At 34.0% G+C, this 18072-nt stretch overlaps 1 protein-coding gene and 1 long non-coding RNA gene across 2 annotated transcripts; one reads left to right on the forward strand and one right to left on the reverse strand.

Annotated features, from left to right (window-relative positions):
• Window positions 94–18072, reverse strand: LOC109820565 (synaptotagmin-2-like). The gene is made up of 9 exons (XM_020386725.1): window positions 17753–18072; window positions 13485–13726; window positions 12621–12639; window positions 3977–4182; window positions 3487–3596; window positions 3239–3337; window positions 2046–2484; window positions 1469–1612; window positions 94–465 (listed from the first exon to the last, which is right to left on the reverse strand). The coding sequence occupies exons 1-8, from the start codon at window positions 17950–17952 to the stop codon at window positions 1524–1526; spliced, it is 1404 nt and encodes a 467-aa protein (XP_020242314.1). The 5' UTR covers window positions 17953–18072; the 3' UTR covers window positions 94–465; window positions 1469–1523.
• Window positions 8044–11205, forward strand: LOC109820576. The gene is made up of 3 exons (XR_002241900.1): window positions 8044–8199; window positions 10840–10928; window positions 11038–11205. It is a non-coding gene; the product is annotated as an uncharacterized LOC109820576 (long non-coding RNA).

Genomic DNA, 18072 nt, shown 5'->3' on the forward strand with positions numbered 1-18072 from the left:
CATATTTCTTTTTTTTTTTTATGGCTTGAAAGAATTCTTTTTATGACTATTTTATTCATTTTATTTTGTAGGAATATGTTTGCTGCACAAATATTGTTACATTAATGCAAAGATATCCTGTCCTTGTGTTCTCTTCAGTTACAAAAAAGCAGAGAATAGATGAAATAAGGGCTAAATCTCTGCAGTTCTCTGCCTTTGTGAAACATTACTTCTACACATAAGATTTACTAATGAACTTGAGAAATGCACTTCAACAAAGCATCAATGAACTCAAGAAACAACAAAATTATGGGTGGGAAATGACATGGACAAGAAGTAATACATACAAGGGAATATTAACAATTAAACGTTAGGGGAAAGAACAAAAATGCCGCAATCAGCACTTCCTCTTCTAGCAACTGATGAATCTCGTAAAATACATGGTGGGTGCTCTTCATCTTGAAACGCAACGTATTACTTGGGAACCTGCAAAATAGGAAATTGTATGAGTAAAATTACAACTAGAACTGCTCAGGAAAATAATCATAAGTACAATATACAAAAGGTTGCAAATGTCCAATAAAGCTTTTGGACAGCCTTCAGAAACTAGCCTTCGTATCAATGGGAGAAAAATTAACGGATAAATATGATGGCATCCATACATAATATGTTTCCTGCCAACTTGGGCACATAACTCACGGTGTTTAAGGGGCACAGTTTGCCCGAGAAAATCAGATTTTGTAATTGTGACAAAAATCAGAGCTCTTCAAAAATCCTAATCTTACCATTTCTTTTCTTTCTTTCTTCTTTTCTTTTCTTTCTTTTATTTATTAATGGAAAGTTGAATATAAGGTGTTCTCATCTCCAAAATCCTCAAGAGAGTGAGGATTTCTGACACAAATTTGCTGACACAGCTATAAACTCCATCTACTTCCCTCAGTTAATTTTTCATCGAAACACATAAAACCTCTGTGTGAGGAATTTGGTCGTGTTGGACCTACTTATTTAATGAAATCCTGAGAATTTCCATGGAAACACGCCCTCAACTTCTCTTTGTAAAATTATTTTTATGTCTGGATATCATCAACATTTTGAAGCTATGTGCACAGGTGAAACCTCAAAAAAAAGGAGCAGAGAAATTGTTTTTGACAGTTGATGTCAGCAAACCTGAATAACATAACAGTTTAACTGAAGAATTCATTTATTTGAGGAATTTCTACAATATGTTTATAGTTACAAAATCTGGTTGCTCTTGCACATATTTTGTAAATTCACGTACAAAATAAGATTATACCTTAGTAAATAGGTGGGTGTTGGGTGTGGGGGGGGGGGGGAGCAAACATTTAAGCACGTTGTCTAAATATTTCAACCAGAAATAAAATCCAGTTAAATCGGTAATGCAAACTGATTTTTTGCAAATCAACCAGCAAATATAAAAGAGGCCACTGACGTATTTTGCTTGGATTCAAGTAATATTGTTGAAACTCACTTTATTAGAGCAAAACAACACATGTTGGCTCCTTTTGCAGGCTTTGCTGATCACATCATGGATTGAAGAAACTTGAACCGGCCATGTTCACAGATATCAGGATCATTATGCTTGTTACCACCGCAAGCCAGATTAATGTTGAATCTACAGACAGGAGAGAAGTTGAATAGCATGAATAAAACTGTCATCTGAAGTTTGACCCGATTGCTATCTAATAGAGTTAATTGCAGAGACACACCCTGTACTATAAGGGTATAGTCATTCCCCTAAATTTTATTAGCATACATCCCCATTTGCCTGAACTCCAAAACGTATTTGTTCATAGGTTGAGATGTCATGGAGTAATCACGCGCTGAGTTACCATTTGACTTCAAGTTAACTGGGGAAAAGGCAATAACTTGCCCTCTAAACTGAGGGCAAACAAAAAACATACTGTTTGAGTTCTAGGGAGTTGAAGTGCTCATAAAAAAGTTTGGGGGGGCATAAGTGGTTACATCCTATAGTACAGGGGATGTATCTGCAACAATCCTATCCAATATGCTTAAATTTCATAAATGAAACCTCATACAGGTAATACCTTTTGGACCTCCAGAATTGGTATCAGACTCGAGAAGAGAGTTCTCAGCACCGCGACCACGTGTTCTTGATACTGGTGGTTCTGGATAGTTGAACTCCTCTGAAGCTCTAGAGAATCCCATTTCTGATGCCACTATACCTTGAAATTCCTCACTTACAAGCAAAGCTGCTAGGACATCTATAAATGATTCTCTCTCTCTTTCAAATTTGCTTTCTCCAGATGCATTTTCTGCTTGCTCATAATCAGATATCTCGTCATCAGATAAATCATTATCCACATGTTTCATATCTGCTACATCTTCTTCATCTTCAACATAGGCCTTATATGTAAGACGGAGTAATATTTCTCCTGATGCCTGCCGCTTGAAAAAGTTCCAACCACCTTGCAAAACTACAATTTTATCTGTTGGCACCGTATCTTGAAGGGAACCAAGTTCAATCTAAAATGGCAGCAAGAAGAAAAATTAATAAATGTAGAGCAGAGGATAGGAAAAGAAGTGATAAAAGAATACACAGATGAAAAACAAAACAAGAAATAACCTGAATCCATTTGACCCTCTTTTCTCACTAACTCCCACTAAAGAATGGTTCTTGCAAAATAATATCCAGAAACACAATATGATCATTGTTTTTAGGTTTCTGTAATTGCTGATGTTCCCCCCTTTTAACTATGTGATGCTAGGATACAAGGGAACATTATGATTTGTGAGGTAGTTCCCATTATACTAGATATACTGAACTAGATGTTTTCTTTAAACTGATTACGAAATGTCTCTTACTTAGGTATCAAGGAATTTAGAGTTTCTTTCTGATCTCTCTCTATATGGGTGATTTTTTATATCCTCCTATTGTGCACATATATTGTGATTCAACCTCCACAAACCACTGCAACACTTTCATGCACTCTAAACATTAGTTGCTAGCGATGAACCTGCAAATATGTGCCTTTATTTATTGCACCAGGGGAAATTCAAACCTATGACATCCTACTTAAAAAGAAGAATTGCTACAGCTTGAGATAAGCACTTCCTGTGGCCTCTCATGTATGTTGCGGGTAAGGTTGACATGCTTCAAAATCTTCCCCATTATATTTGTTTGCTCAGATAGAAGGAGATGTATCTAATCTTGATAATCATATTGACTTACAGGTTCCTTATTGCACCTACCAATATAGTATAGTTGAAAAACTTTTACCTCTCCTGAGCCAATAGTGAAATCAGCAAAGCCAAAAGAATCCTTTACTTGAATAGATAATTTTTGCTTTCTAGGGTTTGCAACAAGTAAATCGAAATCCTGTTCAAAAAACAAAATATCCATCACTATCCAACCGGAATAAATATGAAAGCATTTGACCAAAGTAATGCAAGGTTAATGTTTAGAAATTTTCATGAACCATAGTAACTGACCAGAGCATACCATTACTAGGACCAATAATATGTTACCTGGTTCCATATTGGCTCCCCGGGTGGCCCAAAGACTGTCGTCTGGCTATTCTTTTTACTTCGAATTGCTTGATCACCCAGACTAAGAACAACAAATGGATCTGTCTTCCCTGCCAAGACACATAATCCCAAACCATTTATTATATAATAAACCAGATTAACAGATTTGAATGTTTTAAATTTTAGTATCATCTCAATCATATATAACACTACACAGCACACTTTGCTACCCAGCACTTCAAATAACTTATATATAGAAGAATGACCCTTTAACAAGAATAGCACTAATAGAAGCACACTCAACAGTGCATATTGCAAAAGCTATTAAGTTAAAATAGACCAAATCAAATGTCATAAAAAGTATTAAAAACACAAGTAGCTCTATAAAGAGAGGGATACTATTGTTCTCTTCTCTGTCTGCTCCTTCTAAAGAATCAAGTAGCAAAGATGAAAAAGATAATGGAGTAAATAAGTAAAAGTAGATTGGTACCAAATATAACGTAACCAAGTTTCCGAGCATCAACCAGAGTCACTGACAACTCGCCAACAAAATCTTTATTCCCCTCATTGTTTGTTTCGGCTTTACCATCATTTGAAACAGGACCAAGTGCTTTACCTTTCTGAAAATCAAGGACAATTTTTTTCGGGCGCACAAAAAGTCTAGGTAGATCTTCAGTAAGGAGCTTTGTTAAGAACCTAGTCAAAAGGAAAACAACTATTTAGCTGCTGCTGGTGATGATTATAGATTATACATCAGAAGAAAAATCAAAAGCTAAGAAAAATTATAACCACGTTCACAAAGTGAAAACACCTAATTGATACTTCTATAATGAAGAATCATCTTTGTACAACGCATACCCAGAAGAATATTTCATGGGTACTACTTAGCACCTGTCTTAGTGCTTACCAGTGAACACTCTTTTGATGGTAGTCAGATGCATTTTGATACTCAAATATTTATTTTATTTTCAATGTGTGTCTTGTAAGCTTTTACTGCCTTTCTTTTTCAAGTTATATTTACAATCTTTATAAAACTAGAATAATAGCTCAATTGATTGAACAACAGACTTATGATTTGGTCATGTACAACAGAGCGCTCTTAATGCACTGATTAGGGGAAGTCAAAATATTATATTAATGGGGCTGAAGACCACAGAGAGATGCCTAAAATGGTTGGAAGATATAAATTGAGATATGATAATAGTTTACTTAGCGGAGGAGATGACTCTAGAAACAGAAGAACCGGTTCACGAAGCCAACCCCAAAATTTTGGGAAAAAGGCTCTGTTGTCATTGTTGTAATTATTTCTTATATTCTTATTCAACTCATTTACATGATTAAATACTTTTAAAATAGAAAGAAAGTTAACATGTATTACAGCGAGCAAGTTTTGACCCTCATCTGCATAGCCTTTTATCCATCACAACCAAGATATAGTGCATACTATAGAATCCAAAAACAAACAAATTTTGCTTCCTTTTACATACTTTGATGTCTATGTATCCTTGCCCTTTGGTACCTTTAATCCAAGAATGTTATCTTTGAATTGTGCAATCTATACTGTTTGCTCCACCATTTGGCAGTAGCATCTTCAAAATTGCTATAACATTCAAGTTCCCGACATAAATTCTTGAATCATGAGAAGCTCAAATGAGGACAAAAGATCTACATACCGCAATTATCAAGTAATCGAATGTTGAACATTTTGTACTGTTGAATTTGCATAAAATATAACAGCATGAATATCAAGGTCACAAATGACATGGACACACATAATACTATTTGAGACAATAGACGAGTGATATGTTTCAAGGCACTTCCAGCGTAACAGACTATAATCATTCTCACTTTAAAAGAGAGAGTACTAGAAAAACTTTCTCTACCCCAAAATATCCTTCATCTTTCATTAATTTAACAAAGTTATCCTTTCTTTATTTAATTTTATTAAGAAGAATGATTCATGAATAAATAGTATTTAATTATTAAATTAATTGTACACAATTGTTGGTTATAGGGTGGATTAAATGTGACCATTTATCTTCTCTTATATATACTAATGTACCATATTTTCTTATTAAATTGCCCGGTTGTAATCATAATTAGAGATTAATGTTAAAATAGAAGGTTGACTGTTCATAATAGCTAACAATCAGTTCTTTCACTGCACCTAGCTCCCCCTCTCATTTTTTGTCACCGCTTCAAATTCTTTTTCCGCAACGAGCTTTCCATTCTTTCTTCTTCTTTTTTTTTATTCCGCCGCTTCAATTCCTCTTCCAAATGAAAATCATTTCCAACCTTACAACTTCTGTTCAAAATATTAACATAACTCTCACTTCCTTTTTCTATAATAAAACTATGTCCGAAGCCATTGTAGACAATCATATTTCTTGAGAAGAAGCGCCCCGGCATCAACCCTATTTGAAAGCTGTGATAAGGTAATTAACCACCTCCTATTTCATTTGATCTTAAATTTTTTGTTGTTCTTTAGATATGTTTTGATTCGATCGATTGTAATAATTTAGTTTTCTTAAACATTTTAAGTTTCAATTACTCACAATTTGATTTGTATGATGATTGAAATTTTAATGTGAATCCAACATATTTACTTAATTGAGATTCTCTATTGTTTGATGCATGCTTCCGACTTTTCTCTCTCAAAGAGCATTCAAAAGGTGAGCTCTTTTTCGCTCCTTCCATTTCCGTTCCTCTTCTTGCTGAAATTCTTTTTGCTACAGTTTCATTGTTGACTGTGAATCATTTCTTGATAGTAGCAAGTGTTGAACCTATGTTGAAGTTGCCTTACACGGGTGGAAATAACACCTCTAGACGAAGTATAACACAAGATTACATTGAAAAAGCTATCATCTTATCATGATTCAGTTGATTTGTAGTGCCTACAGTGGAGTGAGGTTTTGATTTTTTGCCTAATGATCATGATTCAGTTGATTTGTAGTGCCTACAGTGGAGTGAGGTTTTGATTTTTTGCCTAATGTATTTTCTTTCTTCACTTTTTAGGTGAAATGAAGATTTTTTTTCATGGAGTATAAATTGAAGATTTTTTTTCATGGAGTATAAATGTATTATTATTGGTTTCAAGTTTATTATATGAACACCAAGGTGAGAAATGTTTAGGGATCTATGTTTTTCGTCGAGTATAAATGTACTATTGTTGGTTTTCAAGTGTATTATTTGGCTTTCAAGGTGGATTTTTTTTCCTGTTAAGTTTCTTGGTAATGTGATAGTACATTAATTGACTAGGACATATTTGTACATTTATTGAACATTATTGATATTTCCTATAAATAGGGTCATGGTAGGGATTCAAGTGGCATTACTTATGTTTGGGAGAGACTATCGTTAACGCTGCTGGCTGAAATGGATGGCCTAGAGCAGGCAACAATAAACCTCATCTCATTTATTTTTTTAATTAGGAAGCAAGAAAATTGTTAATTATGAACTGTCTTTGACCAATTCTGTTCTAAAGACCCCGTTGATATGTAGGGAATTATTATATTGGTTGTTGCACATCATCCATAGGCATTCAAGCATCCTAGACACTTTGAATTGGTATGTATTCATCTTACATGGTCACATGCTAATAGTTAATGTTAACTAAAAGTATGACTTATGCAATTTAGCCTTTTAGTTCAAAAGTTTCAGAATGTTCTTGGTTTATTTGCTTTCATCAAAGCAGGATCAATTTTTTTAACGAATGCCTACGGGCACTCATTAGGTAATGAGAGATATTAAAAAAGAATAGCAAGTGAGTCTCCCTTTGATTTCCTCTAATTTCTCTCATTACCTCCTCTCTCTCTCTCTCTCATAGTTCTTTATGAATATGCCCCCTATTTACAACACAATAAAGTGTGCACTTCATCCATTTAATTTCCTAAGATCAATGATTTCTTTCCAAATTTGATAGGGTTACTTCCAGATATACACCATATATTATCAGTAAATTTTGGATGGACCCCTTGTAGACTATTGTTGTAGTAGGAATTCTAACGATACTCGCGCAATGTGAGTGTTGCTATCACTTGCATCATTAGGTCGCCATGTATGGTAAAACCCAACCTAACCCTAATTTAAGCCTATCAGAAAACTAAACCACACCCACCCTTTTACTTTTAGGGTGAGTGTCCGAAGACAAATCCATAAAGGCGAATGTCCTTAGAATTTTTCTTTCTGCAGGTAGACCTCCTAACTAAAACTATTTTGACTCTTTTACCTTAAAAAACAAGCATTTTTTATTTTTTATTTTTCTTTGGACAAATAGATATTTAGATCGTAACAGAGCCAAAAATTTACTATAGGAGATTTATTTGTGATTAGGCAATAGTACAAGGGATCTAACTACAATTAAATCAATTGAAACATTAGCAAGCTTAATCTATAAAATTGTTGATGTCTAGACTGTACAAATAATTTGTATTTTCAACAAATAACCTATGATGATATACATTTTCATTATGTCTTAGGTGTTGTACGCTGCCACCACCGGACAAAGAAGAACGTTGTGAAATTCTTTGTACGCTGCCACCACCGGACAAAGAAGAACGTTGTGAAATTCTATCCACATAAAGAAAATGAGTTTGGAGGAAGATGTGAAGCTTATGCAAGTAGCAAAGTGCATCGAACTCTTCACAGGTGCAGATCGAGAAGGTTTATGTACTGAAGCAGGCATGCTTGCTCTCAGAGAAGAGATAACTTCAGGTATTGTCTTTGATCGTCATTTTCAAGCTGCTCAAGATTCATTAAGACTCTCATTAACAAATTCTCAAATAGATGAGTACTCCTCGGAAAAGTTCCATCGCTGAGATCATCATTAGGATATAGAATTGGATTCATCAAATATGCCCAGTTTTATCCCAGTACATTCTTAATCTTATTTTTTTATTAGTGTAGCTTGTTTTGCCTAATATATATATAAAAGTATAATATGGATTTTTCTACTTTCAGTATGTGAAGGTAGGCAAAGAACACTTCTAAGACCCCTTATGGTGTATATGAGGGGTCATCCAATTAACCAAATAGCTCTTGCTACTCCACTAAAAGTCTGGATAAATCAACTTGATTAATGCAAAAAATTAGCTTGAATTCCTATATGATTATTTATTATTTCTTTATTCATTGGATAGCTAATGGCTGTGTAATCCAATTTTTTCTTAATGACTCTGATTATATTTTGAATAAAGACATGTTTTCATCGCTTTAGTAATTAGTAGAGAATTATAACTCCAACATATACTAAATTATTGCTTTGAGTGTTTTTCAATTACCATTAATCTTATAGTCTCAAAAAAATTTATGTGCTAATAATGCTTTCTTCTCATGTAGATGTTTTCTATGATATTGAAATAGAACTGTACAAATGTATTTTAGGTAGTATATACTTATTAAGGATATGCTCTTTGTAGACACTTTCCTTTTAAAGGGAAAACACTTTGTGGTAAAATATGGACTTAGTATTACGGTTTTTCCCATGAAAACCACTTTTAAAATAGGTCAAATCAATGAAAACCATCTTTCATTTTTTTTTATGTGGAAACCATATAATAAGTGGCATGAGTAAAAACACCAAAAAAATGTTACATAACATAAACATGGGGCATAAAAATCCAGAACAATAATCTTAACTAATAATATAATTCTCTATTTCTATATGTAAATTAAATCAAATTTTTATTACATATGAGTATTTTGAAAGTAGAATGTCTATGGTGAGCTTGAGCTTAGCTGAAGCTGGAGTTCGTTTAGCAGCAATGTTGAGCCGAATTTTTGGATGAAACAGAGTTTTATGCTTATGATCGAATATTGATTGGTACATAAACTTCTGTTATTAAATCAGTTGATCTTTTTGTTATTGGGTACTATTTTAGTGAAAAAGGTAATAATTGAGCATTTTCATAACCTTTGTTCTCTGATGATAAGCAAAAAGTGAATCTATATTGAATTTATTTAAGACGATATTTCATTTTTGTATTTCTACTCCTTTTGAGTCCCTGTGCTATTCCACTGAATTTATTTAAGACGATATTTCATTTTTGTATTTCTACTCCTTTTGAGTCCCTGTGCTATTCCACTCTGGGGTGCTTTATCTTTCTATATCCTTTAATATATTTTTAAGCCACGATTATTTGATATATACTACCTTTCTTTTCTCGCCACTGATGTATTATTTATGCTCTTGGCACATCACTAGCTCGAGAACCCATGCTCTCAAATACTGCAATGTGTGTAGGAGTTAAACCTGAAATGGACTGACAATTCCTAAGAGAGGCAACCTCACTTATCATCATTTATATCTATATCTATACTATTTATAAAAGAGAATATGAGTGTCAAAACTTTTAACTTCCTTTATTACTCTTCTAAGTATTCATATTTTCCATCCCATGTTTGATAATTTGCAATATTTATTTTATTTACAAGAATGATTCATGAAGAAATATGTATTTAATATTTCTCATCCCAAGTTTGATAATTTGGAATATTTATTTTATTAAGAAGAATGATTCATGAAGAAATATGTATTTAATTATTTAATTGTACATAGTTGAGTTGTTGGTTATAGGGTGGATTAAATGTGACGTTTTATCTTCTCTTATACATATACTAATATACCTGCATGTTTTCCTATTAAATTGCCTGGTTGTAATTATAATTAGAGATTAATGTTAAAATAGAAGGTTGACTGTTCTTCCCTCCCTCCCTCCCTCCCTCCTTCCTTTTTTGTTGCCATTTCAAATTCCTTTCAACTTTTTGTTCATAGTAGACTAAAAGTGTGAAGGTAAGTTTTTAGTATCATCATGATGTAATAGTTAACTTGTTGTTGCTTGAATAAGTTACCTACAGCTTACAGGAGAAAAACTAATACAATTTGGTATTTTAGATAATAATTTTGCAATTTGTCTCCTTTCTGCAATTTGCATCCTGGAAATAAATATCATCTATGTTTTGTTTGTGATTTCACTTCCCAATTGTGGAGGGTTATTAGAAAATTTGTCTAAGAGAAGCATGCACCTAGAAACTGGGTTGATACTATAAGTTGGATGGGGAGAAAATGGTAGAGAAGTTCTTTTATTAATAACATCAAGTGATTTTCAGGTGGCTTGTGTTTACTACATTTGGTTGCTAGAAGAACAAAGACATTGATATATTATCTTCAGGCATTATGTCATGGATATCCTACATAATTTGCATCCAACTACCACTACTGTCGTTCACTACGTTTTGACAAGCCTAATTTTTCATAACTTAAAAGAATATTCTGTAACATTTTTATTCGCGAGGATAAGGTATTTTGGTAACTCATATTGTTCCTGTTAACGAGGAATTTTGTGCTGATGGCAGGTTTAGATATCTGTAATTCTCAAGCAAGATGTTGAATGACATTGAAGTATCATCAATCACAAATTGCTAGCACTCCTCCACGACCTCTTGTAAGTCTTGCATATATAGGCTTAATTTCTTGTAGATAGGTTTTCATTTGTTTTGATTTCTTTTTCTCTATCATAACAACACCTTGCTCATTTTTTATCTTCTATATAGGGTTCTGGAGCAGGACCTAGCCCTGGGTAGGCACCAGCTCTTGGTAATGTCAAAAGACAATCTGGTAGTTGATTTTGCTAACTGTTCATTTAGGAGTCTTCTGTTAAATTTGTTACATCTAATTATGTCGTAGAATACATCCTGTTTCACTTTTTTTATTAAAAAATTTTCTTTTTCATGCTTGCTCCAGTACATGTTTTATCTATTTTCAGACTAAGTGATTCTGTGCCACTCAGTTATTGTGTTTCATTAACATGGTCATTTGTTCATAGATCTAATATAGATAAAATGTGTTTATAATATCTTTATTTTTTTAACTACTGCCAAAAATACATTTCCCATACTAGCAATTACTAAACTTCGTACTTGAAAACTTTAATTTAGATGATAAAGAAGGGAGAACAAATGGTTGCTTAGCATACTCTTCTCGTCGCCATGCATCGGGACAAGTCGTAAATGCAGGCAGCTTACTAAAAAAACACGGGTAGCAAATGATTCAAAAGAAGCTTTGGTGAGTCGATAGTTCAATATGTCATTGTTTTTTACCTATGATAAGTCAGGTTCAGTGGATCTATGCGACATCTAAATTTCATTCTAATAAGAAACTTATTGGAGCCCAATTTGAGAGTGAACTCTACAGGAGAAATATCAATTAAAGTTGATACATATCTATAAAAACAAATCTGAAATTCTTTTTAGTTATAGTATCATGGTTTTTCTCCTTTAGTTTCATCTGCAATTGATTTTATCAATGATAGAAGTGTTATCTTAAGAGTATGAATCTTTGGTTCTTTGCTCTCTCAAAAATTCTTGCTCTATACTATCTTCGTAGTTTTTTAGCATCTTACAATTTACTTTGATTCAATGAATTTCATAGACATGTAATTAGAAAATCTCACGCTCCTAATAGGCATAAGTAGCTTACCGCTCAAAAAAAAATTAGAACCATTAAAGCTCAAAATATCCAATGATAAAGAGAGATATTTATAGTATCTCTACTGTTTGTTGCATGACTATTATTTGTTTTGAGGAGATAGAAACAAGTAGGACTAAAGCAAAAAATTGATGCTACTATTTTAGTAACATTTATATTGGATTATTATGATTAAATAGGTCGTCTGCTGTCATCTGTATATAAGTAGCATTGGTTGATTGAAACTCAATGTTGTATATCAAATAAAATTCTTTTATAAAATTATTCATTGTTTTCTATTGTTAAGGATGCAAAGAATCTATTATCACCCACTTGATACATAAATGTAATTTCATTATTCAATCCTTTTGAATTTTTAAATTCTATCAATATGTTTGACACATGGTTTAAATTAAATAAATCTTAATGAAATAAATCAATAATAAAAGAATAAATTAAAAATTTACCACGTGCATTGCACGTGCAATCCAACTAGTATATATTAATTAAGTGCATTAAACTCTTGATTGTCTGAGTGTCAGGAAATATAAGCACCAATACATAACTTCAAAAAAATCCAATACATAACTTCCAGAGATGCAGCTTTAGAAAACACAGTGAAAGATCTATGAATAAAGTGAATACAAAGTAATAAAGATATTTCACTCACATTGAAAGTACAGGAATTGCTGATGAAGATGGAGACGCCCAAGCCCATGCAAGAAAAATTGAAATTAACATCACATAAATATAAAAGGAATTGTTCAGCATATGTGTGTATGTCTGTGCTTAACAGACTTGGCAGCAAAAGAAAAAAAGATAGAAATGTGTGTAATTTATTCCAAGCAAATGTATATCATACAAAATCTCCCTCCTGACTAGAGATCCTGTGAAAACAAGAAGATGCTCAAATCAGCATGCTGACACGAACCACTAAGACATTAACATTCTCATATATACACAATTGTTTAAGGTGCGTTCAGATGGGACTAGTTGGATCATCGTGTTGAACATTAACATTCTCATATATACAAAATTGTTTAAGTGTGTCTGGATAGGGGTAGTTGGAGGCTTATGTTGTTTAACTACATCTAAATTTCAATATACACATTTAGTCAGGGAGTTGTTGTAAAACCAAAATAGCTGAAAAACAAGGGAGTTGTTCCTGCATCAACTGGATGAGTGTTTCAACAGCAAGCATTGGATCTACATGATATTGTAAGTGCATTTGCCAACAACCTTAAACAAACACATAATTCCCATACTTGACTATAATTCAAGTTTATGGACATGCTCGATAATTTATAAGGAAAAAAATTATTCTAGACTTAGGAGTTCAAAGCAGATGTGGTCCTCAAAACACTTAATATGAAACCCTATATCCTTAGGCATGTTCTCCTCCCTATTTACAGCTTGAAGATAACACCTTGCAGCACAGTTGCTGATGAAAATTAACTAGAAACTAAGATAAACTAAACGAATATAATGGAAAAATAGAAACTAAATAAAGTAGCATATCAGTATTAGAACATACCCATAAGATTGAAAAGGCGAAATGGTGACAGCTCAAACTTGACCTTTGGAAGAGAGACAAAAGCCCATGACACAGCCCCTACCCAAGGCTCAGATGGTATTAACCGTAACTTAACCCATAGTTCCCCATCAATGTCAAAATCACGAATGCCTACCGGTAAGACTAAAGGAATGACACCAAACTTCAAGGACAGTGACAACAACATGCGAGCACCACCAGTATAACGAACACCAATTTGGTATCTGTCATAACAAAACATATATGCCATGAATCAGATATACAGAAAATAATTTTAACATATATAATCATTGAATATAATCTAAAATCTGTTGCCCCACACTTAAAAAAACAATTATTTTATAATATAATTCTTAAAAATTAAAAGTTTGAACTCCTAAAAAGATCTTAAAAAACCAATCGCATAATATTCAAACTTCGTTCTTGCTTCATAATCATTTTGATGATTCAAGATCATCATAAATGTACTAAAACTATGTAATTATTAAATGAAATATCGCATAAATCCTAAGTTACCCGGACACTTCATCTAGACTCCCATATCCATCTCCTACACTTATCGTGTCGGTGTCGGTGTCGGACACTCCTTCAGATACGATACGATAAAAATGATATAAGAATTTTAGCACACTCCTTGGACACTTCTTGAATATCCATCTCCTACATTTATGCAATCTGTTTGACTTGAGACATGTTCGTTTTAGCACATATCTAGTTCATAACTATGAGTTTAAAGGGCCGTGTGGGTATTGATTTCAAATACGAGCAGTTTTTCACTTTATGATCTACTCAATAAAAGAAACATAAAAATGATAAAAGAATTTTAGTTCTCATAACATGTGAATGAAAAATAATATCGGTCTCGTATAGATTATTAATTTTAATGTGTATGCATATAGTTGTGTCTTTGTATCCTGACTTTTATAGCTTTGACGTGTCCCTGTATCGTGACTTTTACAGCTTTGATGTGTCCCGTATCCGCACCCATATCCGTGTCCGCTCCCGTATCCGTGCAACATAGTATAAATTTTTGCACAACCCTTAAAAAGAGCTGTTTACAGCCTATGCTTCAATTTTCTCCAACCTAATTTTCATGTACGTGTACCTCGTTTTTTTCCTCCAATAGTGTGCATTTCGACTAATAACAACAAAAATTTATTTGTACCCATAGAAGCAACTGAGAAGCTCCAAATCTGGGTCCATAAGGATCCAGATTACTCAATTGTTAGAACTAATGTTAGTCCCATATATATAAATTTGTAGGGAGTGGAAATCTTTATCATAGATGGCCAGAACAGATGTAAAAAGGTTGAGCTCAGGTCATATAACCAGTTAGACTCTGCTGATCTGTCTCTTAGATAGACTCTGCTGATCTGTCTCTTAGATAGGCCAGTCTGCATAGAGTTATTGGCTTGACTGGATCCATTATACTTAGGGTGTGTTTGGATTTCAATGGGGTTAAGGGATGTTAAGGGAAACTAGGTGAGAAAATGGAAGGGAAGGGAAGGGAATTCCCTTCCCCTTGGTTACACCCTAATTTGCGGGTAACAAATGTTATACTATTAGGGGGTGAACCAAGGGGAACTAGGGTGATCCTAAATGTTTCCAAACAAGGTGAATGGTTCCCCTAACTTCCCTTCACCCTTATTCCCCTCAATCCAAACAAGTCCTTAATAAAATGTTTTATTACAATATCTTGAAGTTGAATAGCAGGTGCTAGCTGCCATCCTGGTTAGCATGTACATCTAACCATGTACATGTTGTGTGGTATATTAGTGGTGGGTTCTCTTGTTCAATTAGTGAAAGCTATAATATTCTTAAGCTAGAATAGGTGATGCAGACCAGGAGAGGGGCTCCAATTTAAAAGGAGGTGGCTCTCAAATGTGATGCCCTTGACACCTATCTAGATCCGATCGAGTACCACTGAAACCGATCGGTTCTTGATGAGCTATCACATCAACTTGCCAAGTTGTCGACGATTCCTCACTTCCGACGAATCTCCGTCAAGGCCTTACAATATTGTTTCAAGTTCAGTTAGCTCTTCACCATATCTGAACACACCTTGAAAAGCTACCGAAGACTTCATAATCTGCATGTTCCCCTTTCAGATCCTAAGTTTGGATAGTCGTAAAAGTAGACATTACCGAGATCTACATACTTTCTGATCAAATCCAAACAGACAGCCAAGGGAATTTTTAAAATGTAGGGTACAGAGACACAGCTACATATATGTATTGGAACTAATAATTTACATGAGATCATTATTGTTTTTCAATTCATATGTAATTAGAACTAAAATTCCTATCGCATATTGAAGTTTCTTTAATTATGTTGATTCTTATAAATAGGAAAGTGCTCGTTTTGAGCTAGACACCAACTATTTAAAATTATAGTTTTGAACTTGGGTATGGGCTAAAACATGTATGAATCAATTTGGGCCCACAAAAAAGGCCCACGAAGAGTAATTTTCCTCAATTGCAATCTACAAAAAGTATGAGGCTTTTGCTCCAAATACCACAGTGTCTCAAATATCAAATGTAGATTGCAGCAGCAACAAACAAATATTAATAGCAGAGACCCCTCAAACGAGGATTCTCTCATGATTCAAGATATCTACGTTATCAAAGCAAACAACCTAATTCGGATAATTGGTAACACTCCAGAAAGAAAAAAATATGCTAAACAAAACCAATAGGTGCAGTACAACCCTCAGATCGGGAAAAAAAACCTAATTTACTTTCCAATCATATATCTCTATAGACTCCGAATATTTACCCTCTTTCTCCTCCTTTCAACTACAACACAATGACAAACCTAGTTACACAGCAAGTATTGCCTAAAAAATATCCGGAGCTCTGTAAAACTCTTATCCGATCCATGTTACACAAGCCTTCATGATCTTCTCTAGTCTCCATTGTTTAAAGCCATAGTTTGTAGTGCGCATCAGATATAGTTCAGGAATCCGTTAGTGTGAGGTGCGGAATATCTCACACTGATGCCGTCATTGGAATGATTGAAGCGCTAGAACGCTTTTGGGAGGGAATTGCCTCTTATTTTAAAGGTCTGCGATGATTGTATAGTAAGATTTTTCTAGAGTTTAGTAGTTTACTCTCTTTTTGATTGATTGATCACGATCTCTTCGTGCTTAATTAGATGACTCAACCATTTATTTTGATTATGGTGGTTAGAAAACTATGTGAATATAATCAATTATTTTGGAGGTATTGTTCCAGATTCTTATTAAGCCTTGACAAAAGATCGGTTTTTTTGTACTTGTAGAAATCCATGTATGTGTAAATATATTATTTCTCATCTACTTGTCCAATTAGTTCCCACCACAAAACTCTTCAACTGATTTTTTAGTCTACTTTTATCTTATAGAGGATAAATAGGCTTCGCACCTAAGGGCTTCAAACTCGCAAGCTTCACACCCAACGAGGCAATTCACATGCTCAAGAATTTTGTTTTTAGGAAATTGGGCTGAAATGGGGTGTTGGGTAGGCGCATGAGCATGTTTATGGATGGATCATTGTTGGAAAAAAAATACTAGTTATGCAACTCATTATTTTGTGTTATGTAACCTAATAAGCCTTAAACATGTCATAACCATTTGAAATAACTCGGTCACGTCATGACTCTACGTTCTTACAATAAATTATGCACTATTTCAGTATAATGCACATTATTTCACTATAACATATCACAGAGACCTGAGAGTACTTACTTTATTTTCTTAAAATTTAAAATATTTAAGTATTCACTTCTGAATTGTTTGCCAAAGCTTACTTCTTTTGATGACATAATTATTCTTGTGATTGTGAAATTGATTTCTGAAGAATAAAATGAATGCAAAATTATGAACGAAATAAGTGAATATTTAAATAAAACAATAAAATATGCGACATGAGTTGTACTCTATGTTGTTTTGCGTTTTACGTTAATGAGAAGTGAGGGGTTTCCTAATCCACCTCATAGATGGGTTAAAAAGACAACCCCTCTATTTACAAAGAATATAGTCACAATCCTCATTGCCCCAAGACATTCAAAAGATCAGAAGGATTTAAAAAAAGATATTACCCAACTGGGTTATTCAATTTAACCGTTCAGACTAACAAAAAGGCTAATTAGGTTAACCATTTTCCTCGATCCCTCTTTCTTAAACCTTTGCTAAGGGGGGGGGCTAAGGTTTTAAAATTATCCGGCGAGGTACATAGCTGAAATTTTTCATATGCAAGAGAGAAGAAACTTACTGCAGATCATTAACACTGCGAGAAGTCTTCCGCTCGACGTTCCTAACCGACAGCGGCTCCTCCCCTAGCGAGAACTGCTTAATCTCAACCCTGTTAACATAATCAGGCTTCTTCAGATTATCTATCACCGGCTGGAGAAACCCCATGATCCAGTTCTCAATCCCCCCTCTATAAACCTTCCACAACTTCCCCAAAACCATATTAACCCATTCGACCGACTCCTTCCTCTGAAGGTCCTTCTCAAAAAACAAGGAGAAACTCGTGGGCACCTGCGCGGCCAGGTCCCCGGCTGAGGTCGGGGCCGGCGGCCCGTTTCCGCT

Source organism: Asparagus officinalis, chromosome 1 (genome assembly GCF_001876935.1).
Source record: "Asparagus officinalis chromosome 1, Aspof.V1, whole genome shotgun sequence".
NCBI classification, from domain to species: Eukaryota; Viridiplantae; Streptophyta; class Magnoliopsida; order Asparagales; family Asparagaceae; genus Asparagus; species Asparagus officinalis.